The sequence below is a fragment of the Zootoca vivipara genome, chromosome 10 (assembly GCF_963506605.1).
Source record: "Zootoca vivipara chromosome 10, rZooViv1.1, whole genome shotgun sequence".
Lineage (NCBI taxonomy): Eukaryota > Metazoa > Chordata > Lepidosauria > Squamata > Lacertidae > Zootoca > Zootoca vivipara.
This window is the reverse complement of record NC_083285.1, coordinates 51,461,058-51,488,123: the sequence shown is the minus strand read 5'-3', so window position 1 is coordinate 51,488,123 and position 27,066 is coordinate 51,461,058. Positions and strand designations below refer to the sequence as shown.

General features: G+C 45.5%; 1 protein-coding gene across 1 annotated transcript in view; it reads right to left on the bottom strand.

Annotated features, from left to right (window-relative positions):
* TMEM178B (transmembrane protein 178B) overlaps positions 1-27,066 on the bottom strand; it is a 274,665-nt gene that overhangs the window by 22,317 nt on the left and 225,282 nt on the right. Inside the window, exon 3 of the mRNA XM_035128070.2 lies at positions 10,746-10,883. Within this exon, the coding sequence (XP_034983961.1) occupies positions 10,746-10,883 (138 nt within the window). The remainder of the gene's footprint in view (positions 1-10,745; positions 10,884-27,066) is intronic.

Here is a 27,066-nt window from a genome sequence, read left to right as displayed (position 1 = left end):
GCTCTGGTCCATGGGGGTCATGAAGAGTTGGACACGACTAAACAACAACAACAACAACATAGGTGTGTGTGTGTGTGTGTGTGTGTGTGTGTGTGTGTGTGTGTGTGCACATACACAGAGGGAGGAAAAAGTGAACCAGTATTATCCAAGCTGGTTCAAAATGTTTATTTCTTTTCTGAAGTTTCCCAAATCAAAATTGCTACCAAATTAAGGTAAAATAAGCTTCACAAGAGCTTGGTCTATTAGGACAAGACAAAGTATATTCTGAGATTTGGGCTGCTTCAAATGAAGATGAGCAGAATAGATTTCTCAAAGCCTGACCAATAAGCAGTTAATATATAATTTTCACACGCACTGAAGTGACATACGCAGAGGACTCACCATATGTATATTTATTCACCCCCTTGTTGCAGTTGGGAGTGAAGGAGGAGGCTTAATCGAGAGCTTCCTGGAATAGGTGGCTTTGCGAAGGGACTTGACGAAAGAGGTTATAAGCTCACCATAATGTAGGCCTGCAAATTTCTCAAATCAAGGTAATCAGAGGTCCTGAGCATTGGCTGCCTGGAAAATCCCAGAGGCTTGATGGCTTGCCTGGCTAGTGGTGTCCTCACATTGCTCAGCTTGATAGAGTGACCAGATGCAACAGAGTCTTCTGCACATTCAACATTTGCATGGAAAAAGAGGGAACATTGGCAGGAGAGGGTTGTCACTCAGACAGTGGAGGCTGGTGCCCATTGGGACTGGTAGGGCAGAAGACAGGGAGACCAAGACTACGTAGGTGCAGCCAGAGCCAATGACAGGCAGAGGCACCCACTGAAGAAAGCAGACAGGTGGGGGCTGGTCAAGGATAGACTGAGGTTGGTGGGGCAGTGCCCTATTTGCCCTTCTGCGCCAGCCTCCACCGCATGCAGAGAAGGAGGTAAATTGCACCTGCTGAACTTCCTCATCCCCCCAATTACTAAAAGCCACCATTGGACTCCTTTGCCATCTAGTCATGCTATAGGTTTGCACTCCTTGGGGCTGGATTCAATGAATCTGTTCTGCTAGCACCCACAAGCCCCCACTCCCAAATCTGCTTGGAGGGTCAGGAGGACCCCCAGAACAGTGTGCAGGAGGAGGAGGAGAGGGGAGATTGTTTTGTCAGGTGAGCAGAAATCCTTGTGCAGATGAAACCACCTCCTTGGCACTATGCTGAATTCCACCCCTTAAATCCATTGTTCCAGTGTCAGCAACAGACTCCCAGTCAAGATGGTGACAGGGCAGCCAGCTAGCTCTGAAGCTCTGTAGAAACGCAATTTTAATTGAGTTTTAATGGGTTTTAATCTCTTTTAAAACTTACGTTTTTGGTGTCAGCCGCACAACTGTTCCATACCAAATATCCATGCAAGGCCACTTAACTTACATATAATTGGTAAAGAACTCTATAAATGAAGTTTCTGGGTCTACCTAACAGTGCATTCAGAATGGCCAGTCAGTTGTCTTCAGTTGAAAGAGAGTGAAATATATTACGTTCCAAACAAGGCATAGCAGCAAGTCTGTTAATGTGACCAGTCATCTGTAGCAATGCCATATGTCAAAACCAACCCTGAGGGGTGCTCCTGGAGGATTGTCACAAGAGGCAAATAAACTGAACGCAAGGAAAACATTGGCTTTTGTGCCTGTTCATTTGATATAGGGCTGGCAGCAATCTTATCTGTCCAAGAATACCCTGGATGCTGGTAACCCTGTCCTTGTTTAAGTCTTCCTCAAACGGTCAACATAATAAGTTCAGCTCTGATGAAAGAGGCTCCAAATCATTGGCTTTTTCTGGCTTCTGCAGAAAGAGCCAGGAAATCAACTGAGCAAAAGGAATCAATTTTTCAAAAGCTGTCTGCTTTGAGATTTGAAGTCGATTTGGCTATGATCACCTCACATGGTGTGTGTGTGTGTGTGTGTGTGTGTGTGTGTGTGTGTGTCATTGCACCAATCCAAAACAAAGCAGCCTCTATGTGATCTGGAAGCCAGCAAAGCCCAGAGATGGCAGCTGCTGACAGATGTTGAGCATTTTAACCTTCATTCTGAAAACGTTGGCTTGAGTGCTGAAGGAATTATCCATTCTAATTCACAGAGAGTCCTAAGATTGGGATCCCTTTTTCTGGTAGGGCATCTTTGCTTTTCAAAGCTGAGCAGCAGAATTTTGAGGGCTGAGTCCTACAAAAAAAACCCCTTCCTAAGCAGGAAGCAAGGGGCAGAAGAGAGGATCACACACAAACCCCTCCACACATTGAATGAAGGTGTTGGGGGGGGGGGCACAGAGCTGTGCAGTTTTTCCCAGCTCACCGCAGCATGAAGTGCTGCTGCCCACTGCCATAGCTACTGCAAGAACATAATAAGATCCTGCTGGATCAGGCCAGTGACCAACTAGATACCTACGGGAAGCCCATAAGCAGGGCACGAGGACAAGGGCACTCTCCCTTTCTATGGTTTCCAGCAGTCGGTGTTCAGAAGCATTACCTCCTCCAACCATTGAGGTAGAGCATAGCCATCATGGCTAGTAGCCACTGACACCCTTCTCCTCCGTGAATTTGTCGAATCCTCTTTTAAAGAAGGATACTGACAAGCTGGAACGTGTCTGGAAGAGGGCAACCAAAATGGTCAAAGGCCTGGAAACGATGCCTTATGAGGAGTGGCTTAGGGAGCTGGGTATGTTTGGCCTGGAGAAGAGAAGGTTAAGGGGTGATATGATAGCCATGTTCAAATATATCAAAGGATGTCATATAAAGGAGGGAGAAAGGTTGTTTTCTGCTGCTCCAGAGAAGCAGACACGGAGCAATGGATTCAAGCTACAAGAAAGAAGATTCTACCTAAACATTAGGAAGAACTTCCTGACAGTACGAGCTGTTCAACAGTGGAATTTGCTACCAAGGAGTGTGGTGGAGTCTCCTTCTTTGGGGGTCTTTAAGCAGAGGCTTGACAGGCATATGTCAAGAATGCTTTGATGGTGTTTCCTGCTTGGCAGGGAGTTGGACTGGATGGCCCTTGTAGTCTCTTTCAGCTCTATGATTCTATGATTCTAAAGCCATCTAGGTCAGTGGCCATCCTTTTCCTGTGCTGAATCTTCCAACATGTCCATGGTTTTTAGTGTTATGAGGGGAGGAGGAGAACTCTCTCTCTCCACTTTCTCCATGCCATGCATCCTTTTATGAATTTCTATCCCACCGCCTCTTGCACGCCTTTTCTCTAAACTAAAAAAATCTCAGCAGCTGCAAGCTTTCCTCATAGGAGAGTTGCTTCGTAGGAGAGTCACTCCAAATAAAATTCAGATATATGCAAGGAGGTATCCTGACCAAGGGTACACCTCCCCCCAGCAGATGGTGGAACTCCACCTCTGTATGTGAGTGGAACTCCTCTCAACATCCATTGGATGTGTGCATATGGAGAAAGTGTGGTGGTGTGCCCCAACAGCAGTGAGCAGGGGTGAGCCACATGGCAAGGGAGTTCAATAACCCAGCCCCTCTGGCCCCTCTACATCCTTTTGGTAACATGGAAGGGTCCATGTGATAATGTTGTTGGCTCCAGAGACAATGGAGTGCGCCTCCGGGGGTGAAGGCAGGCTGTATTGAGAAACAATATATATGATAAGAATAATATTGGAGAAAACTGGGTATTGAAACTTGCTTAATCTAAATCATATATCCCAGTTTTCAGTGGCCCTTTAAAGTACGCTTCACACAGAGTATACGCAGTCAGAAGTCGACCTGGCTAAGAAAACACCACCAAGAGCATAGGGAATTATCTCCCTTAAATGAAACCCCTTACTAGCTGTGCGCTTGTAAAAGCATACAGAAGAAAATACAAACTGTTGGGTTTCTTTAACTGAAAAACAAACTGACTCTAAAGAGACTTTACACTAAAGATAAATGCTTTCTCTCTTAGCAATGTTATCTACCCACTTTCCAAACCTCCCACAAAACTCCCATTAAACTACCCAAGAATTAACAGTAAACTAGCTTTATAACTAAGCAACTCTCATACTAAGATTCAACTGAGGAATCTGAAGTATCTGAAGAAGTGTGCATGCACACGAAAGCTCATACCAAAATAAAAACTTAGTTGGTCTTTAAGGTGCTACTGAAGGAATTTTTTTATTTTACTTCGACCCAGACCAACACGGCTACCTACCTGTAACCTGAAAGATCTAACTAAGAGATGCAGAAGGCTTTCTGGCAGAGCCTTATATACAAGAAGCAGAGCCCACGCCTGTGAGCAATTACCAGAAACACCGGCACCTGTTTCTCTTAAACAGACAGTATTTACATTAGACCGGCTCTAAAGTAACTTGACTATTCAAAAAATCCAACAGGCTGCTGCATTGGCGGCACTGAAGTGTCCTCCCCAGGGCACAATCCATGTGAACACACCCAGTATCGGTGCTTGGAGAGAGGTGCCTAATGGTAGGGTTGCCAAGTTCTAGCTGTGGGCCTAGAACACCTTTACTAACAGTAGGGATTGTAGGGTGCCCCGAACAACCTTCCAAACGCCTGCCTCTGTCTCCGACAGGAGACAGCTAATGAGGTTATGTATATGATTCCTGATGATGTGTCTATCATCACCATTAGTTTCACATTATGCTAATTCTCTAAGTGGCTGTCTGCATTCTAATAGGCCTTCATTTCCAGTGCTAGAAGGGACACCAAGCAATGGATAGCCCCATCAAGATGAAGAGCCAATTCTGGTCAAAGACAAATGCTTGAAGCGGAGAATTCTGCTTCAGTGCATTTAAACCTTCAACATGAGCTGTGACCTGTAGATGGAGGCCTCAGAAAATGTGCAGAGAGAGGTTGGGAAACTGAGGCTACTTCTAGAGGTATTCATGGGGGTAGGTTTTCATTAGGATGAAGCTGTAGGGGTATTCATGTTTGTGCGTATGCACACACAAGCCCAAGTCTTGTTCTTGCTCTTTGTCATATGTGTGTGGAATCAATCCTCTATCCTTGGCTAATTTCTCCAAATTGGTATCTCTGGGACTTGGCCATTGAGGTAACTGTAATGTCTCAACTTCTGCTACAGATCTGTGGTTCACATGAGATGTACCCAATCACTGAATGGCCATTGCATTCTTTGCTGCTCTTAGCCCAACTTTCGTGCTATATTAAAATCCCCGCTCCTTGAATTTGAGAAGCTCACTTAACAACTCAATTCATTTTGTAGAATTGACATTGTTGTCATTCTTTGCCATCCCACCACTCCCTGCGTTTATTATCTGCAATGATTTTCTATTTTCTTCCAGACGGCTGGCAAGGATATTGAATAGCTCTGGGTCAAGGATTGAGGTCTGTGCAACATTTCCATTTAATGATAATTTCCCTGTTAACAGTTACATTTGGGAACCTACCATTTACCCAATTTCTAATTCATTTGACTTGTATTCTTATTGATCTTTGTGATCTCCCATCACAAGTTCTAAATCAAATACATCACTGAAGTCTTAAACATATTATGTAGTTCACAATGGTACAATTCCCCCACTACATAGCAACCTATGCATCTCTCACTAAGGGGAAACTCTCCCAATTCTTACTTCCTGGCTCATCTTGGGCTGTTGAAATGTACCAATGGCCCATCTCTCTGCATATGCAAGTGCTGTAGCTCAGTGGTAGAGCATCTGCTTTGCATGCAAAAGGTCCCAGGTTCAATCCCCAGCATCTCTAGGTAGGGTTGGGAGCGACTCCTGCATGAAATTCTGGAGAATTAGTGTCAGTCAGTGAGACAATGGGATAAGGCCACTGTCTTTTGACATGAGGGACTGTGATGATACTTGTGAATTGGAAATGGTTGAGTACTATTGCTTAATTGCACACTGAACTGGAGAATGCCTGCATATGTATTGCTGAAGGTTTAACACAGGGAAATTCGATTGGGCTATACTGAAGCCCTCTCTGAGCTCTAACAGGTTGATAGTTAACTGTTGGTGTTCTCTGCCAGCTCTCATGTGGTGTTTAACTTTAGACCACATGAGGGTATTCCATTGCAGGTCTCCATCTTGAAGGGAGTTGCCTTTGAGTCTTTCTCTGGAATCCACAGAAAACAAGGATGTGATAAGGATGCCTGTCCAGGAGCAAATAGCCTTTATCTGGAATACAGGCTATGGGAGAGACAGAGCTTTGATTTTTTTGCTCTGATCATAATTATGTTACGTATTTAAGAAGAAGAACCTATGCTTGAATATACATGCATTTTTCACAACTTTCTGGATGTATCATTGATTGTTTTGTACCTGTTGTACCCAAAGAAGTTCTAGTTAGTAAAGCTTTGAATCATAATTATGGATCTGGTCAATTTCTATTTCCAAAAGGAGCCAGTTTTCTATGCAACCAATTGCTTCAAGCTTCACAATATTAATAGCTGCAGTACAGATGTCTCAGTTATTGCCTGGTTTAGCATTATTTTTAAAATCATTACAGTATTTGACCCCTGCGCTTTGGGCTCTAGAGTTAGAGTGAACTGAGAGGTGGTGGAAATAAAATTCGGTGTCAGAGGCTAGTGACAGCTCCACAACAGGAGGCAATTTCCAGAGTTGCCTTTCAAACGAAGGGGCTGCGTAGTTTATGAAGATCTCCGGGCGAGATTGGGCGAGACATTTCTTTATTTGAATTCCATAGTGGAATCATAGAATTGTAGAGTTGGAAGGGACCCTGAGGAGCATCTAGTCCAACCCCCTGCAATGCAGGAATATGCAGCTGCCCCATATGGGGATCAAACCTGCACCTTGGCATCAGCAGTCCCCCCCCCACTCACAGCAGTGCTTCCAAAGCAAGTTGTGCAAATCAGCAGTAAAGAAGGCAGAGTCTGAGCAAATAGTTTACAAAGCACAAAAAGGACAAGAGTGATCAAGCTGAGATATAGTTCTGGTGGCCTGTTTTGATGCCCCATTTGTACGAATGACTGCTCAGGTTAGCAGTCTGCTCATGTGAGCAAGGAAACATGCTCAAGGAACCAGAGGAGAGCATTACTTCCAGAAATGCAGTGGTAGCATCCACAATCAAGGTGGAAGTTCCTGCTTGTGGGTGTATGCTGATACTCATCTAATACCTCTCTCAGGACTGTGTCTGCTTACACACAGACACATACAGAGAGAGATGGATCCAGATTCTGTACAAAGAATCACACACAGCTGAATATTGTGGCTTGAGCATTATTCAACTTGAGCCAATTTGCATAACCCAGTCCACTCCCCCCACCCCTTATTTTATACCATTTATTCTGTTCCTTTCCTACTCGTCAGGGCGGGTAAGAAACTATACAAAGCACCAAAGCCCTATCTCCAACTCCAAGCACTAGAAATTTTGCACAGTCGTGCCTGCGGAGCCTGAGATTTTGCCAGGCATCGCCCACACATTTTCAAGCATATCTTGGCAACCACAGGAGCCGGAAGCCTGCTTATAAAATTAATATTAAGAATAGAAGCTTAGATTGTCATGAAGCTGGATTCTGCCACCAGTGCCATGTCCTGACAGCAGGGCAAGCAGGAAATGTTGCTCACTCAAGTGCACAGCTTGCGCGAGCAACTTTTTGTAGTGATGAGGGGAAAGTTTGAATGGGAAGAGTTCAGAACGCAAACCTTCCTCATTCAAAAAGCCTCAACCCCCCACCCCTACCCCCTGCAAATTGGGTCTAGATTCCTTTAGGTCAAGTTCACAGTGAAATTAACTCCTATTTAGGGAATGGGCTAATCTGTCAATTTCTTTTTCTCACCCCCCCCTTAAGAGGTTGCAATTTTTTTAAAAAAATAAAATGAAATGAAAACTTATTATTTATCTTCATGAAATTCATCAGCATGACTTTATCCTTGTTTGTGTGCAATTTTGCCCAATGCACACATTTTTGCAGAGCAACTTTACTTAATGTAGTACTGCATCTTTATATGTTTACCCTGGCACATGCGTTCTTGTACACATTGCTTTGCTGGATAACAACACTGCAAAATTCAGAGACGTGCAAAGTTTGAAATGTTTGCTTACGCTCTCTTTGTTTCATAAAGTGCAGATTAGGTAGGTTTGCCTTTAATTGCAAACTGAATAAAAATGATCTCCCATCCCTACCCCTGGTACGGTACTACCTACCCAGTCCTCTAAACTAGAAATCAGACCTTTCCTAATCTGGAAATTAAAGGTGCATAATTACCTTCTGGGGAGAATGGGATTTGTAGTTTCCTCTGGCTTCTAATTCAGTTCAGAAGGCAGAAGGAACAACAGATCCCATGCTCCCCAGCATGAAATGACAGTAAGAACTATCATATCCCTAGTGAACCCTCTCTGCCACCATTCACTGACCCCCCCCTTTGTCTCAAGGGTAAGAGTTTTGAGCTTGGGAAAGAAGGAGAACTGGTGGACGGGACATTCATCCTCTTTTCCTCCCTAATTCTCCTTATGAATACTTTAAAATGACTTCACAGGGTTTTTCTGAGCACTCAGAAGGAAAGCTTGCAAAAACTGAGATAAGCTAAGGAGAGTTCACTCCTCATTAGCTATTTATGCAAATGAAGTGTCAAAACTGCCCAATCAGGACTGCAAGCTTTAATACAAGAATTAAAAAGGATGCTGGTTATTCAAATTACTGCACTTTGGAGCAAGCTCCCTTTGGTTCTCCAGAAAGTAATTTTGTTCAGACCAAGAATACTTTGTGTACTCTATTCCCTGCCAAACGTTTCTGCAGAGGTACTACGGCAGTAGAAAAAGCACTATTGATAATTGTGAACAAGGTGTCGTGCGCATCTTTGGACTGGTGGGTTTAAAAATTTCATTGAACAACTTAGGTTAGTTTTTTTGGGGGATTATAGTACTGTCACCTTTACTTGTTTCAAAAGTTTCTCTAAGATATCTTAGAGAAACACAGCGTTGCCTGTTTCACAAGTTACCGGTAAGAAAATAAAGATAAGCGATGAGGAGAAGATTGTTTGCTTCAAGACAAATCCCAATAAGAAACTGTCACCTATAGTCAAGATCCTTAGAAAAAGCATGATTACTGCGGCACAGCAATATGTGATTAGTTGATTAAGTAGTAAAAAGCCAGACAGTTAATCGATTAAAAGATCTTTATCCAGTTGCCGGCTGTTGTTTAAACATAAAAGTGCAGCTTAAATTTGGTCTTATTATAAAACTACTCAGAGCTACAAATGAAGGATCACTTTCAACTTTCTTTCACAATGTTCTGAAGGCCTCATTTCTCACAATACCTTTTTGTGGCATGCCAGCTTGTCTTACAACACCAAAAAGTGAATGACAGCCCATTTTAATTAAAACACACACACAACCCCCCCCCCACCTCAAAATGTCTCGTTTCAACCTAGTTCAGTTATAGATGATTTAGGCTGCCATCCTATATGCTTACGTGAGACTGTGTTCCATTGAAATCAACCAACTTAAACCAGTTTTAAATCAATTTGTCGTGGCTTTTCTTGAGTAGTCAAGGAAATGGTAGTTTTGTGAGGATGCTAAACAGAAGTGCATCCTCTTCCTTAAGGGTTTTTTTAAAACAACAACAACAACAACAACAACAACAACAACAACATCCATTTCAACATAATGTCAACATGCCCTTGTTTAAATCCAAATCCTTCATCTCTAAGTCACAACCCACCCATCTGTCACTTGGAAATGATAATACAAATATACTGAGTAGAATCCAGTGTATGGCATGCCCAACTGGATCCCATCCGAAGCCCAAGACAGCAATTTGGAACAGCCCTGATTTAACCCATGATGAGCCAGGGCCAGCCTACCCTGGATCTAGGCCCCTAACTGAATTTGGGTGTTGGGTTTTAAACATGTGGCCGGGAGCAGAAGAGGGGGAGAGAAGGAAACACACAGAGGCTTGACTGGTAAGTAACTTGTAGTAGATTGAAAAAGGTCTCTGAATCCCAGTTGTTTAGCAATACTGTCAAGATAAAGCTTTATTTGTTTTCCAAATCAGACCGCTGGCAGGAGGGAAACTTAGGTGGAAAATAAGGTGTGGATTTAGGGTATACTGAACTTAGCCCTCGTCCTACAAACTCCTGTATAGAGAATATGCCCAGGGGTGCCCTGTTCCTTAATTCTGACATGCCCGCCACCCTTACCCCAAACATCTGAGTCACTATATTGCAACTGCCTGTGGTGGATGGATCTTGTAAGCAACAACCACAACATGGATCCAACAGGCTTGAAGTCTACCTAGCCCTGCTTCAGACGACCTTGTAAGGATGACTGAGATAATGCAAGTGAATAAAGCCCTTAGGAAAAGCGCTCTATAAATTCAAGAATTGCTTGTGGTGCCAGATTTTTAACAAGTTGCTGCTGATTGGCATTAATGCTATGGCAGAACTGGAGCCCAGTCCCCTTTGAAATGAAGCAGCTCCTACAAAATCTTACCTTCCAAGTCCCGGACTGCAGAATCCGGGACCGGCAGCCATGTATGGGCACCAAAAATGGCCGCCGCCGACACCGGAAGTCGCTTCTATGCACTTCCGGACATGCGTAGATGCGACTTTTGAAGCCGGCGGTGGCCATTTTTGGTGCCCATAGAAGGGCAAATCGGAAAGAAAAAAAAAGGCCGCCGACAGGAGAAAATAACGGAGAAAAACGGGAGACGAAGTGATATGGGGGACCACCGGGAAAAGGTAAGTAAAAACGGGGGTTTCCCGGGGAAAACAGGGTACTTGGCAGCTATGCAAAATGAAGACGTAGAGAGGCAAAATGGCATTTCATGGCAACCTCTTTCCCCCTTACCTCCCATGAGGAAGAGAAGTCCTGCCACATACTGCATAAGGCCTCGATCCCAGCAGCAGCCCAGCACCCCGATAATCCATCCGAAGAGGATGATGGCCACAGCCATGCCCATGAAGCCTGCTGTCATTCTGCGCAAGTCTGCAACATGAAAAAGAGACATCTTGTTAATAGCGCTCATGGTTTGTCTCATTGCTGTTGAGGGAACTAAAGATCCCAGTCTTGCTGTGAGCAGCTGCAACCTACTAAAGTCAAGTTGCCCCCAACCACCCGCCGTACAGTTTTGACTAGAGATCGGTTGTTGGGTTGGTTTTAAAGATGGGGAGATGCAAAATCTGTTCTTTTCAAGTTAGACAGAGCTCTTTTGGAGACAGGAAGGGAAAAAAATACACGAGGAAGGCGTTTCTTATTTAGCACCACGGAGAAAAGTTGATTACTTCTGCAAAAGAAAACCATTTCAGAGAGATAACTGGAAAATGACTTTATCACTATCATTGCTTGCTCATCTACCCCAAGTCTTTGAGCAGTGAAAATTCCAGAAGTGCACATTTCCTTGGAATGGAGGATACTGGAAACTGGCTGGAACTTTGTGATATATGATTTATTCACATGTTGAGCATAGGTGGAGGTTTTGCCTCTTAAAGCCACTCCAATACATACTGCTTCCCTATCAGATTTTTAGGGTGGTAAGATGGTGCCTTCAGATTGTTGCAGGGTCTGATGTTCTGTGCCTGATGTTTTCAGTCCCACCCTAAGAAGCTAAAGGCTTGTACTTGTGGTTACTGCTTCCAGACAGACCTCACTTGCCCCCTGTCATGTGTGTACAGTATGTGTGTGTGTGTTGGGGAGAATGAGTAATTTCCACCTATTGTATTTAAACAAATCTCTAAGTAGTTTACAACATAGGTTGCGAACATCTTGAATAAAAGGCATATGCCATAAAAAAAAACAACCTCCCCTCACCCCCGATAATTATAATATCCTATAAAATGCAATAAACAATTTAACAATGAACAACTAAACTGTGACGTCGGGGTATAGGGCGGTATATAAATTAAACAAATAAAAATAATAAAATAAATAAACAGAGCATCTTTCTTAACATCAAAATAAAACACCACACTTGAAAGAACTAAATTGCGAGGCGGAACTTGAAAGCGGAAAACCTCCTGGAGGGAAGGAGGGAAGTCGCGCGCTCAGCAGTTTTGTGTGTGTGTTATTGTATTGTTGAAAATATTGTTTAAGGAAAAAAGAATAAAAATATTTTTTTTTAAAAAAAAACAATAAAACAAAACAAAACACCACACATAAAAATCTCCTACCAAATCACAAGGGAAATTCCACATTGTAAAATATAGTAAGCAGCTAAACAAAATGCCCCCTGAACAACAGGGAATAAAATACAACTGAAAAGCAACTAAAATGTATAAAAGCCAGTTTTAATAATAATAATAATAATAATAATAATAATAATAATAATAAGATTGACAATTGCTCAAAAGAAAAAACCAAGTCTCTATTCCCAACCACCTCATGGTCTAAGTCTTCTTGGATCATCTCAGCTCCCAGTGAGACACATCACCTGGCTATTATAGGCTATCCATCTTTCAACAGGTCTTAAGGGGTATTTATTGCTCCATTTACAAAAAGATTGGGGGTGGGGGTGGCAAGTAACAACATATTGCCTCCCTATGCCAAATGCTTTATTTATAAGTATTCATTTTAAATAAACAAATTAATGATCAGGCATGCCAGGAAGAGAATCTTTCTGTTTGTTGCCGTTTCCTGGCCTGACGTAGCCGCTGCCGAGGGCAGTGCTTGCAAATGGCAGTGGTGTGAAAGAGGGGTTGTGAGCTGCTTGTCTGAATTGCTCTTACTTGTCGGATGCAATCTGGCCAGCCTTCCTCCCATGTCATAACAGCCCGCTCAGAAATGTCAGCGCTGAGGATGAGTCTATTCAGAGCAATTCCTCCAATGGGAAATGAACGTGTATGTACAGCAGCAGCGCAGTGCTGAATCAGCACCCTACAGCTATTTAGGAAGAAGGAGGTCAGACTAGAAAAGAAGTGTGCCTTCTCCGCTAACATGGCATCGCAGGGCTTGGAGAAATCCCGTGGGTCTCTCAGCCAAGAAGTCCCAATGCAGTTTAATCAGCACTTCCTGTTTCCAGCTGAACACAGCAGTTTGAGTGGTGACTGGGGCAAGGAAGACAAGGAGACGCCCCGTCAGGATGCAGAGTTAGAGCAGCTCCTCTTAGCTGTTTGAAGGTCTCCCCTCCGTCACTAACTTGTGGCTTCTGCTACCCTCATGATTTAATCCAGGGTTTCCCAGACATCTGAGTCCCTTGGCTCCTTGATGAGCTGTTGTCATATAGACTCCAGACCAAATGAAATAAAGTCAAGAAATAGCACCTGCCTCCTGCCTGGGGTTCCTAGGGAATTCTAAGAACCAAAACATTGGTGCTGTTTTGAAATCAGTGGTTAAAATCAGTGCAGTTTTGAAAAGTCCAGTCCGCCATCTTAATTCAAAATGGCATCGAGTTGTATCCAACCATAGATGTAAAACTGTTCCTTGATCTCACAAACCATTGTGTAGAATGTGGTTATGGTATCTTGGGAGTTGTCCAAATGCATAGCTAGTCTTCTACCCACTTTGGAGCTCCTCAGGGACAGCTCCCCACATTGGTGCATCAGAAGAGCACATCCTCTACAAGCAGATGTATCCTAGTGTATCCAGATTACAAATCAGATAGCAGCCTGTGTGTGAGAGCGCTCTACCTGAGGACAAATGCATAGCTGCCAAGTTATCCCCTTTTTTTAAGGGATTTTCCCTTATGCTGAATAGGCTTCCTCACGAGAAAAGGGAAAACTTGGCAGCTATGCAAATGGGAGCTGGAAATCCTTGCCAACCTACTATAAATAATCTCATTCAGCTCCATATTGTCAGGAGTATGGGCAGGAGTCAAGCTCTGGGGCATGTAGTGCTTTGCAGGACTGGGGCCTGCCTCAGCTTGTGCTGGAGAAGCAAGGAGTGGCCACTCAGGTGAAGACCTCAGCTTGTGCTGGAGAGGCAAGGAGTGGTCACTCAGGTGAGGCCACTTGATACCTCACTGCACCTGGTGGCAGGAGCTGGGAGGGATAAAAGCTCAGCATTTCCCTTCAGCTCTTTGCCACAGCAACGCTACCCCTGCCTGGTTGCCTCTGGCCTCTTGCTCCTTGGACCCTTGCCTTGCCGACACCTTGATCCTCGACCCTTGGACCCTTGCCTTGCCGCCGCCTTGTTCCTTGGACCCCTGGCTCGCCAACGCCTTGCTCCGTGGACCCTTGCCTTGCCGACACCTTGATCCTCGACCCTTGGACTTTCGCCTTGCAGACGTCTTGCTCCTTAACTCCCAGATCTTCGCCTCTGCCTTGCTCCTTGACCCTGCGACTGCCTGCTGCTGGACCCTCAGCCCTGTGCCTGTTCCTGCTTCTACACCACCATCTTGCCTCTGGCCCTGACGTCCTCAGCCAGGGCTTCAACCGGACCATGACACATATAGCTAATGGGTACATTTGGAAGTATGAGTGAGCATGGTAGGCACCAGCCACAAAATGGTTGCCAGGGTGAGCCTGTTCCCTAAAACAAAAGGGCCACCATGTGTGTGTGGCTTAATACAACATGGCTGCCATGGTGTGTGGCGTAATGGCCTCCAAGTCTAAAAGAGTAGTAAAGGGGATAAGGCCATAAAATTGCTTGGGCATCTCCCAAACAGAAACTGAGAAGGAGGAGCACAGAGTCTTTTATGCATTGAAAAGTTTTGAGGAGATGCTTATTGAGACCATTCCTGGGCACCGTAGGAGGTATTGGTGGGCACACTGGCCCCCACGGGTGCCACATTGGTCAGCCATGAGCTAGTGATCGATCCGTAGATCTCAATTCACATTCTTCCCTCACTCTGCCCTACACCTTTATCAACTTAAATCTCTCTGCTTGCCAGAAACAGCCCAAGTCATTTTGTTGCCTGAGGCAAAGGCCAAGAGGGCACCTTCTTCACCATTTGAATCCTGACAAGACAGAAGTACTGTTCTTGGGGGACAGGGGGCGGGCTGGTACGGAGGACTCCCTGGTCCTGAATGGGGTAACTGTGCCCCTGAAGGACCAGGTGCGCAGCCTGGGAGTCATTTTGGACTCACAGCTGTCCATGGAGGCACAGGTCAATTCTGTGTCCAGGGCAGCTGTCTATCAGCTCCATCTGGTACACAGGCTGAAACCCTACCTGCCTGCAGACTGTGTCGCCAGAGTAGTGCATACTCTGGTTATCTCCCGCTTGGACTACTGCAATGCGCTCTACGTGGGGCTACATTTGAAGGTGACCCAGAAACTACAACTAATCCAGAATGCGGCAGCTAGACTGGTGACTGGGGGCGGCCGCCGAGACCATATAACACCGGTCCTGAAAGACCTACATTGGCTCCCAGACTAGCAGATGGGTCTTACTTTGGCACAGCTGATGGGATGGCATCCTCTATTACAATTGAGGGCAGCAGGCTAGCCAAGGGCGACACAGGGCAGACACACTGTCTTCCAACATCTTACTGCCACTGCCAACCCACTCAGTATTTCCTTCCAAGGCAGCCACCTCCCTCTGCCTAATGGTAGGGCCTGAGCTGTGGAGTTGCCTTTAATCAAGGGAAGTTTTGGCAAGTCTGTGTGAGCAAATATTCTCTTATCTCCCTCCTACCAGAACATTATGCTGCATCAACCTCAAAATAATCATATAGAGCTTTAGGAACAGCTATTTTATGATGAATGGGCTGTTAAGGAACAAGCTAGAGATTGAAGGATGAGATCTCTGCGTTATCAGCCCCTCAGGTCTCTGCTCAGGCCTCCTGCAGACTCTGGCATTAAGCACTTTAATTTAGGCATTTCCAAAGGTACATTCTTATTTTAATTTGTGTGTGCGTGTGAAGACCATTTAATACAGGGGCGGCTGCCAGTGGGAGTACAGGGAAAGAAGGGCCAGCATAGAAATATATTAACTACAGCAAGGAAGTGATCTTTCTCACAAAGATCTTTTTTTATTATTATTTTCAAGTTTACTCTTCTATTAACATTTAAATTGAAAGCCCCTGCTTCCAAGCTCCACGCACGAAATCTGCATTTAAATCGATGCCATTTAAAAGTGAGAAGAAATGTATAGCAATGTGAAATGCATCTCCATTTGCTTTGTCCAACAAATGATGGAATGTATTTTTCTTCAAAAAGAGAGAGTGATGCAATTAGAAGTGTATTAAAATCGACATGGAAAAGAGAAGAGCGACATGGGAAGCAACACAATTGTCAAGAGTTTTAAACTGCAGTCCTGTTCACATTAACTAGGGTTGCCATGCGTTAGCAGAAATCGGCAAAATATCGGGAAATCTGGATGTACGGCAAGCCGTGTTGGCGGTGTCATTTTTGCCATTTTTTTAAAAAATAGCTCAAAAACGGCACTTTTTGAAATATGGCAACCCTACATTAACCTGGGAGTAAGGCTGCAACCCTAAACATATGGGCTATTGTTTGAGCATTCATCCTGATTTGTTTGCAAGGAGATCAAAGTACATCAGCTACACAATGATCATTAATCTGGGTTGTTGTTGTTGTTGTTGTTTGCAGGTAGGCTAAATGATGTTGCATCAAAGCAAGTGTATCTCCCCTTTACTTTCCTTACTGCAGAAGAGTCTGGTATTTTGGGGAACTGCTGTGCAATGACTTCTCATCAACTATAATTGTGCAACCTGAATTTTTCAGTATGCAACTGAATGCCACACAAAAACAGCAACCATCTATGAACAGCTCTATCCCCCAGGCAAGTGAAGTAAGACTTACAGCCATAGTTCCATTGAACTCTATGGAACTTATGAGTAAACATGCATAGGATTGCACTACCAGGATGCTATAAAGAAGGGGACATTATTCAGTAAATAGCAGTAAAGGATTAAATCTATGGCTTCTCTGTGGTTGCCCCAACTACAGAATGACCTTCCAACGGAGGTACGTTTGGAACCTACCGTACTCTGTATTTTTCTTGGCACCAGGTTAAGACTTTCTTTCTTTTCCCAGGCATTTTAGATTATGCTATTTTGAGCCGCTCGGATGGTTTCATTCCTCTTAACACAACTGCATTGTTGGTCTGGGTTTGCAATGTTTTCGTAATTGTAAACTTCTTGGTATACTGCTGCCCCGAAATCCATTTTGCGATGAAGGGTGATTTATACATTTTCCATCGATAAATCCATAAATCAAGAGAACGAGCCTTTGGCTTCAATATTTGGGCACTTTCCCTCTGGCCTTTGCCCGCGGCAATAAGCATTGTTCTTTGTTGTAAAAAAAACATTATTGCTTTATTGCTGTTGGGAAAGCGTCACAGCTCAACAGTAGCACTAATGCTTTACGTGCAGGAAATTATCTCCAGTTAAGTGGATCAGAGAGGTGATGAGAAAGTCCTCTGTCCGATACTCCAGAGAACTGCTGCAAGTTAGAGAAGTGGGCTAGATGAATAGTTGTTCTGACCTGGCAAAAAGCTGCTTCATATATATCCCAGGTCAAAACTTTCTACAACCTACCTGTTGTGAAGGACAAAGGGAAGCAATCCTAACCCTCAAACGGAGGTGGCGGTGATAGGGAATGACATACCCTCCAATTTGACATTAGGGGAAACCGAGATGCCATCTTCCAGGGCTGCACTTCTATATGAGTCATGTGACCTGCCCAAAGTGCTTTTTGGGTGCATTGTGCCCAATAAACACACATTTTGGGACACCGTGTGAAATCACAGCCCCCCCCCAAAAAAAAACCTGGCTGCCATGCTCTCATGAGGAAAAATGGGATGTGCCCCCCATTTTTCTGGGACAGTTCTGGGGTTTGGAATGGGCAGAGATGTCCCGCTTCATGGCTTTGCTTGTGGCGGGCTCCACGCCAAGAAAGCCTCTCTTGTGCCCACCAAAAGGCATAGGCTATTGGGGAGCTGCTACTGATTGTGTTCCCACCAGTGGCAGCTGGAACAAGACCCCCAAATGGCAGAATATGGGAGGAGCAGGGTTGCCCAAGGATCTTAAGTTGGCTCATTGATGGGCACATGCCAGGACCCTATGCTTTGCCAGTCTTGAGCTGGGGAGGGAAGGAGGAGAAGAGAGAGACTGCACCCCTCCACCTTCCAATTTGGCAACAGCCATCTAGCCATTGGATGTGTTGATGACTCAGCCACTCCGATTCTCCCCAGGGCTGAGTGGCCCTGGATTCAGATTCCCTTGCCTGCTAGGGCCTGCCTGCTATGAGCACAAATCCTTTAGTTTATAAGGTAGCGGGGAGAGGGGACTTTCATACATTGATACCAATATGGCAGGGTTGCCATATTTCAGGAAGTAAAAATCTGGAAACGCAAGTTGTTGACCTTTTCGGAGGGCAAATCGCCCAAAAGTTGATGATCTTTTCTGGGCGAATTCCCAGACAAGAGTGATGCTCAAACACACACTTCCTTGTTCTGTTGGCAAAAACCTGGACATTTTGCCATTTTTTTTTTGGGGGAAATCCCACCCCCCTCCCCAAGATGCTAATTTCAGGAAATTCCAGATGTATGGCAACCCTACAATATGGTTCCTACAAAGTATATATATATGAAAAGACACAAATGCAGCAACATGCAAGTGCCCATTTTGCAATGCAAAAATAAAAAAAGGACAGAGAGTTCATTTGATGGATATTTTAAATAAAAACTAAGGCTGCTTCTTTAACTCTCTTTTAGATAGCATCCAGTGCCGGCTCTAGGTATAGTCCCGGTGGCCTGGGGCATCAGGCCAGTAGGCGGGGCGCTGCGCGGCAAAGCCACGCGGAAGCCATGCTGCGCGCTGCGATGGCGGCAGCGCTGGTGCGATCTCTGCGCCTCAGCGCCAGGGCGCCCGACCTGCTCGAGACTGCCCTGATAGCATCCCTAATGAATGATCATCCAGCCTCTTTCCTGATACAGTAAAAAGGTAAAGGGACCCCTGACCATTAGGTCCAGTTGTGACCGACTCTGGGGGTTGCGGCGCTCATCTCGCATTATTGGCCGAGGGAGCTGGCGTACAGTTTCCAGGTCATGTGGCCAGCATGACAAAGCCGCTTCTGGTGAACCAGAGCAGCACACGGAAATGCCGTTTACCTTCCCACTGTAAGGTAAAGGTAAAGGGACCCCTGACCATTAGGTCCAGTCATGACCAACTCTGGGGTTGCGCGCTCATCTCGCATTATTGGCCGAGGGAGCCGGCGTATAGCTTCCAGGTCATGTGGCCAGCATGACAAAGCCGCTTCGGGCAAACCAGAGCAGCACATGGAAACGCCGTTTACCTTCCCACTGTAGCGGTTCCTATTTATCTACTTGCACTTAGACGTGCTTTCGAACTGCTAGGTTGGCAGGAGCTGGGACCAAGCAACGGGAGCTCACCCCGTCACAGGGATTCGAACCGCCGACCTTCTGATCAGCAAGCCCTAGGCTCAGTGGTTTAACCACAGCGCCACCTGGGTCCCATCCTTCCCACTGTAGTGGTACCTATTTATCTACTTGCACTTTGACGTGCTTTTGAACTGCCACAGTACTTGCAGGCTAATCAGGATTGAGGAAGACTCTGAGAGCTGAGGTTTCAAATACACACAAACCCTAGTCTGCGTACACAACTATACATTTAAAGCACACATCTGCCGAAGAATCCTGAGAGCTGTAGTTTAAGGGTGCTGGGAACTGCAGCTCTGTGAGGGGTATAATCTACAGCTCCCAGGTTGCTTGGGAGAACTAATGTGCTTTAAATAGATGGTATGAACACATCCCTGTTCTCAGGCAACTCACGAGAAGGAGAAAGGTGTCTGTATTAACAGGCAAGGCTTGTTTCTGGACTGAATTGTCCTCCATCTCATATGCATCCCCTGCCATTTGACACTTTCCTGCCTGCTTGACTGAACACCTGATCTGCCTGCCATTTCTCCACCAGTGACACAAACCTGCACACATCTATATTTTCATTTTTTTCACCTCCTCACACCTGGCTTTAAAAAAAAAGAGAGAGAAAATTTGAAATGGAGGGGTTTCTGACCACTTTTGAAGGGGATCATTCCCCACTTATTTTCTTGGAACTCTTCAGCAGAATCCCCTGCTGGTTTTTGTTTCGGACAGCAAAATTAAGTGACTCTGATTGGGGGGTGGGGGGGAACCAACCACACAGGGTTAACCAAAGGCTACCTGCCTGTGTGATGTTCGCTCTAATTCTGCCACACAAGAGATTCCATCTCCACTGGAGAAACCCCTGGGGGAAATCCAATCATTAATTGTCTTCATCTTCCCCCACCCCCACCTTATTTCCCATTCCTATAGAGCAGGAAAAGGGATACACACATTTTGTCCCCGAGCAGTGAATTAACCAGGAGCCTCAATGGCCTTGGCTGCCATTTCGGAAAATAAAGTGGGTTGGGAATAGGATGCCCCAGGGGAACAAGTAATGGGCTCTGGTGTCTCCCACCTCTAGGTCAGTGATTAGAATGTAGGTCAGATTGAATGCTGCAAGCTGACAGCAATACATTTTGTGGCCTTTACCTCCGGGTTCACTGTCGAGCTCTTAATTGAACAAGAGTCTCCATCAGACTTGGGCAGGCTCCACAGGGAGAAAAGTGCACAAGATTAACTCTTGGGCAACCTTAGAGCATGGGACGCGGGCGGCGCTGTGGGTTAAACCACAAAGCCTAGGGCTTGCCGATCAGAAGGTCGGCGGTTCGAATCCCCACGATGGGGTGAGCTCCCATTGCTCGGTCCCAGCTCCTGCCAACCTAGCAGTTCGAAAGCACGTCAAAGTATAGGTAGATAAATAGGTACCGCTCCAAGCAGTAAACGGAGTTTCCGTGCGCTGTTCTGGTTCGCCAGAAGCAGCTTTGTCATGCTGGCCACATGACCTGGAAGCTGTACGCTGGCTCCCTTGGACAATAATGCGAGATGAGCGCCGCAACCCCAGAGTCGGTCATGACTGGACCTAATGGTCAGGGGTCCCTTTACCTTTACCTTTTAACCTTAGAGCAGATCGAGTTGTAGAGGTGCAATCATGTGATGCCAGCATGCTATGGTTTTTTCCCATTCCTTGATTGTTTGGGGGTTCAATTCAAATTCTTAGTTCTCACTTTGAAAGCCCTCCATGGGTCGAGACCGGGGTACTAATTTTATTTAGCATGGGTGGTCTTCAACTTTGCTTGAGTCAGACCCACTGCAATTAACAGACCTAACTTTGTCATTCTTGTCCATTTCAGTGGACAGAGGTCATTTTCAGGGCAGAGCAACCAGTTCGGATGCACAGGGCTGGGATGACCCAAAGGACTGCCTTTCTTTACAAGTGCCTATTCAGATCAGTAGCAGGCAGAGTGGTGAGGCAAAAGCACTCACCTGGCCTCCTGACAACTGAGTCACTGCTCCTTACAGGGAAGGGGGGGGAAGAGGCAATGGGGAGGTCATTGCTGTGCAGACAAGCCGGTGGAGCAAATCTGGCACTCCTGTTGGTGGATTTGGACTGACCTCCCCATTGCTTTGCTCCTCTCCCTCTACTTCTCGGTTGAGAGCAGTTACTCAGCTGTCTGGAGGTGAGGTAAATGCTATTGCCCCACTACTGCAGAAGATCTGTATTGCAGACTATTTTCTAAGAGCCCCAGCTAGATATGGTAAACAGCATGTGGTCACTGGGACCAAAAGCCTTTTCAATGGTGGCACACCAATTATTGAATGCTCTGCCCAACGAGGTTTGTCTGGAGCCTACTTTAAGTTGATTTTAGTGCCTAGAAAAAGATATTCACACACACACACACACATGGATTTTAATCTGTTTTCACTTCCGTCTGATGTTTTATTGCCACCGGGTGATTTGGATTGCTTCCACATGAAGCGTATCTTGAACAACCCTCCTGATTCCGTTTTCATACCATTTGCAGAAAGGTTATACGGCATTTGCACTCTGCTGAAAAATGAGGCCTGCATGAAATCCTCAAGCATCTTGGCTTGTGATTTGCTTTTCTAAAAGGTCACGATGACATGGCACATACATTCCACTTGGAGCATACGAGTGTTTTTCTAATGCGGAAACTCCAAGCCAAGTTGAAGACCAAGGCGCCATGGTCAAATGGGAAACTTACACGACCCACTTCTAAAAGTTCAAGTTGGCTTCAACCATCAGCAAGCACATGCCAACCAAACACCAGCCCAGCAGCTCTTTCCTGCTGTTGTTGGAAGCAGTTCCAGCTGGTGGAAACCACTGGAAGGAGAGAGTGCCCTTGTGCTTGCGTCCTACTTTCAGGTTTCTCACAAGCCTCTGGTTGGCCACTGTGAGAACAGGATGCTGGTCTAGAAGGGGCCACTGGCCTGATCAAGCAGGCTCCCAGTACGTTTCCAACCACAATTCAAAGTGTTGGGGGCTGACCTTTAAAGCCCTAAACAGCCTTGGTCCTGCATACCTGAAGGAGCATCTCCACCCACACCGTTCAGCCCAGACACTGAGGTCCAGCTCCGAGGGCCTTCTGGCGGTTCCCTCCCTGCGAGAAGAGAGGTCACAGGGAACCAGGGCAGAGGGCCTTCTCAGTAGTGGCACCTGCCCTGTGGAACGCCCCTCCCATCAGATGTCAAGGAAATATACAACTATCTGACTTTTAGAAGACATCTGAAGGCAATCCTGTTTAGGGAAGTATTTAATGTTTGATGTTTTATCATGTTTTTAATTTTCTGTTGTGAGCCACCCAGAGGGGCTGGGGAAACCCAGCCAGATGGGCGGGGTATAAATATATTATTATTATTATTATTATTTATTATTATTATTATTTATTATTATTATTATTGACTTCTGAAAACAGTGGTAAGTGCACTGCATATTCCCAGTGAACTGTTTACCAGCCATCAGTGGCTGGCCAGAACAGTACAGTACCGATGAGCACCTTTAAAAGTAAGTAAAAGTAAGAGTGCTGGGAACTGTAGCTCTGTGAGGGGTCATCTACAGTTCCCAAGATTATTTGGGGGAAGCCAGGATTGTTAACATGGTCCAATGTGCTTTAAATGTATGGTATGGTTGTGCCTGTGCATTTCATGGTCCAAAAGCACATCCAATGCACTTTGGATGCCTTTGGGAAAACTGTGGACATGCCTTCAGGCTTCTGGAACTGATGCTCTGACTGAAAGGCCATCTACGCATGCACCTGGAATTCCAAGGTGAAATCAGGTGCCACCTTGCTACACTTGTTTGAATCTAGACTTCCCTAGAGCAAGACGTATCTTCCCGCCCCACAGCAAGCTGAATTCAGTCTTCTTTACTTGCTTATCCAGCTAGCCAACTAAGTTCAGCCCATAGGAACTCCCGCACCATGCCCCTCCCCCCTTGAGCTGGGTAAGCAGCTATATACAAAGGGAGCTATTCCATCAGCATAAGGATATCCCTGGAGAACCAGAATGAGACAGATGATGATGAGATATAAACAAAAGCAGCAAGAGCCTTTTTATTTTTATGCATCCCCAGAACAGCCAGAACTTCAAGGGGAGCTTCATTATTATGGATTTATTGCATCATCAGAAAGAAAGAACAAGAGGAATTCTGGGCATTTCACCCCTGCTTTCTCAGCCGGGATTCTCCCCCTGCCATCCTACTTGTTTCTGTCCCTCTTCTAAGTCAATCTGGACATTGTGTGATGTCCGGTCATTGTGTGATGTGCTGTCCTGCCTCCCAGTACCAATCTTTCCTACTTGCTAGATCAGAACTGGGGAACCTATGGCCCCCCCTTCCAGATGTTGTTGGAGTCCAACTCCCATCTGCCCCATCCAGCATGGCCAAGGATCCGGGACAATGGGAACTGTGGTCCATCAAAGGTCCAGAGATGATTAGGTTCTTATCCTTGTGCTAGATGGTTTGAATAGATTGGAATTGTTATTAAAATAGTTTTATTGACCGTTGTTCGCCAGCTTAAGCTCCTTTGAAAGGAAGGGCAGAATATAAATTCAACCAATCAATTAATCAACCAACAGTTTGAATGCCATTGGCATAACCCATTCCTGAAACCACAGTGGGAGGAGCAGGGGGGGGTGTTACATGACCCAGTTATGCAACTCTAGACCAACTACATTCCAAGTCTGTTGATTTCCCTCTTCTTCTTTTGGATGGGTACAAGTTCCTCGGCCAAGAGACCCTTCATCTTGTTCCTAGCTTTGATACGTGAAAAGGCTTCAAGCCATTCACTGTTCCCTTGCCAGTAGTTCTTTAATTGCCTAAGGCTGCAAAAGAGAGTCATTATTACTGAGCCCACATGCAGTGAGCAGGCCGGTCCTACCATTAGGCAGATTGAGGCAACTGCCTCAGGTGGCATATGCTGGGAGGCGGTGTTGCCCCTCAGCTCTTCCTCCTGAGCTCCCTGGCCATACCCTTCTGTTGGAGAAGAGAGCTGTGCATCATGCACCTTGCCCTTCACTTTTATAACTACCCCACTGATCTATAACTACCCTGTTGCTACTATTGAAGTAGGATTTGCTACTATATATGGAATGGGCGTGGACCATTTTGTCCTTTGCCTCAGGCAGCAAAATGTCTTGAGCTGGCCTTGGCAAAGCATTATTCCATCAGCATAAGACCTAGAATGAGACAGATGAAGATGAGATATAAACAAAAGCAGCAAGAGCCTTTTTTTATGCATCCCCAGAGCAGTCAGAACTTTAAGCGGAGCTTTCACCAGCCACCCTCTTTCCCCTTGAATGTGGGATAAACAGAGAGAGCAGCTCTTCTTCCCAGATCCTGAGCAAGACCAACTTGACCCTCTTTCTGCTTTCTGTACATGAATGCCCTTTATAGAAATATCTGCTCCCATTTAGGGGGAGAGGCTGTAACTCAGTGGTACAGCATCTGCTTTATTTCCAGAATATCCCAGGCAGGACTAGGAATGCCCCCTTCCTGAAATCTGAGAGAGCCACTTCCAGTCAGTGTAGACTACTAGCTTCCCGTGCTCTAATTTTCTCTCCCTTTTCAAATGCATGAAAGCAAGATTGCAGCGTTGTGTTTCATTCTGGTCCAGATTGTCACCACGCAAATGTCAGTTTCCTCTGAATTTATAGGTGTCAAGGAAAGATGTACAATGTGAGTCACAGGCGTGTGGGGAATGGGCTTGCCATTGCTCTCCACCACTCCCCATCTCCCAAACCCAATCATTTCCCTGATAATAAACTTTCTGGCTACAGCGCAGTGCTAACCTTTTGTGATCGATGCTGGTGGCATTTTGATAGTCCCAAACATGATAGTCTGCCAGAAGCGGACAGAATGTAGAATCGTAAGTGCCAGGCCAAGAGACAAATCCATTATAATCGGGGAAAGGTGGAGCAGGGCAGGAGGGAACCCCACTATCAAGAACTACCACCACCAATAGTAAAAAATATCCCAGCATAGATGTTTTATACAGCAAGAAGGAAAAAAAGAAATGAGAAGGGCAACCTCATTGTGCATAGCTGATGGTCATAGCTGCCAAGTCTCCCGTATTCACCGGGAAATCCCCGTTTTTCCAGCTGTTCCTTGCTGAAAAAATAGATTTTTTTGTTTTCCCCCAGTTTATTCTGGCGCGACAGCCATTTTGGAACTGGGCGGAGCATGCTCAGAAGCGACTTTTGATGCTGCTCTGCCCAGTTCCAAAATGGCTGCAGCGCGACTTCTGGCGCGGCGGCCATTTTGGAACTGGGCAAAGCAGCATCAAAAGTCACTTCTGAGCATGCTCCGCCCAGTTCCAAAATGGTGGCAGCGCTACTTCCGGTCTGCTACTTCCGCCCGGTCCCTTATTTCTCCGACAGCATCTTGGCAGGTATGCTGATGGTCCTCTGCAAAGGCAGGCTTGGAAAGGAAGTCCTTTCTCAGCAGCTGTAGCTGTAGGGTGGTCAGCAACTCTTGACCAAAAGAAAGGGAGTGAGTGTTCACATAAGCTCCTGCAAGAGCCTTGCTCTGGATTCGCATCTGATCAAGTCAGATCAGATGTATCGTAGGACCGTAGTAGTAAACTCATCAGGTTCTGCATGGCCTAACACTACTACTAGGAGGGGATCTCTCCAAGGACTTGCAAGTCAACACTTGTTGTGTGCACTATTACCCACAAATGGATGCCAACTAGCAGCGAGTCATTTAAGAGGAGGGAACTTTTTCCAAAGGGTTTGCTAGGGGGGCACATGCACCGGGGGGGGGGGGCGACTACACCCAGGCTATGTAATTTCATAAACCATGCAATTCCAGGACCACAGGAAGGGAAATCTTGGTGTCTTAGTCTTGTGATCTAGGATTAAGACATTTTAATTTTTTTTAAAGATAACCCACCCCCAAACAGGTCATGGAAAGCCTGCAGCCCAATATCTGACATTTTACATTCAAAGCAACATTTGACCACCCTCATCTCTGCAGCTCCCAGTCCTGCAGATATCTCCCCATTCTCTCTCCCTCGCTTCCCCTCAGAGTTCTGCCTTTGACCATTCTCTCCTTCCATTCTCCTGCACCATGCCCAGCGCTGGCCAAATCTGCCAATTTCACTTTCTCTCTGTCTCTCATTTTTGTTAAGTTCAGTTCTCCATATCCGTTTGTGTGTGTTTTTGTTGTTTGTTTGTTTTAAATTCTCTGTGAAAGATCACCAGCATTCTAGTGTGAATTTCTCCAATGTTTTGTATGCAATTTTCACCAATATATTCATTTATACACACACTTTACTCTTGTACGTGCATTTCTGTACAGCTTACTTGGCAGGAGAATTGCATTGCATAATTTGGAAAAGTGCATATTTTGAAGGATGGCTGTGTTTCAGTTCTCATATCATTTTGGAAGGTGTGAATTACACAGATTCTCCTTTAAATGCAAACTGAATTGAGTTTCTCTTCCATCCCTAACTAGGCCAGCACTCCTTTGCTAGGTCCTCATGCTACCCTGGGTCTGATGGCTCCCTCCTTATTTCTTTCCTAGATATTAAAAAAACTTTCCTTCTCCTGCCTTCTACACCAACTGCTCATCTCTAGGATTTAACCAGCTTAACCAGCAGAAGCCAGAGCTCTTTCTGCCTGCCAAAGTCCTCTGTGACATTTGGGCAGCTCAATCGTTGCTGGAGGCATCAGCATCATCACCCCTACAGAACCTCTTTGTGCAGCAGTTACCAACCTGGAGCCCCCTGGAAGTTTTGGAGTACCATTCCTATCAGCCCCATCCAGCGCGGGAGCTTGGTGGATTGATTTGTTGTTGTTGTTGTTTAGTCGTTTAGTCATGTCCGACTCTTCGTGACCCCATGGACCATAGCACGCCAGGCACTCCTGTCT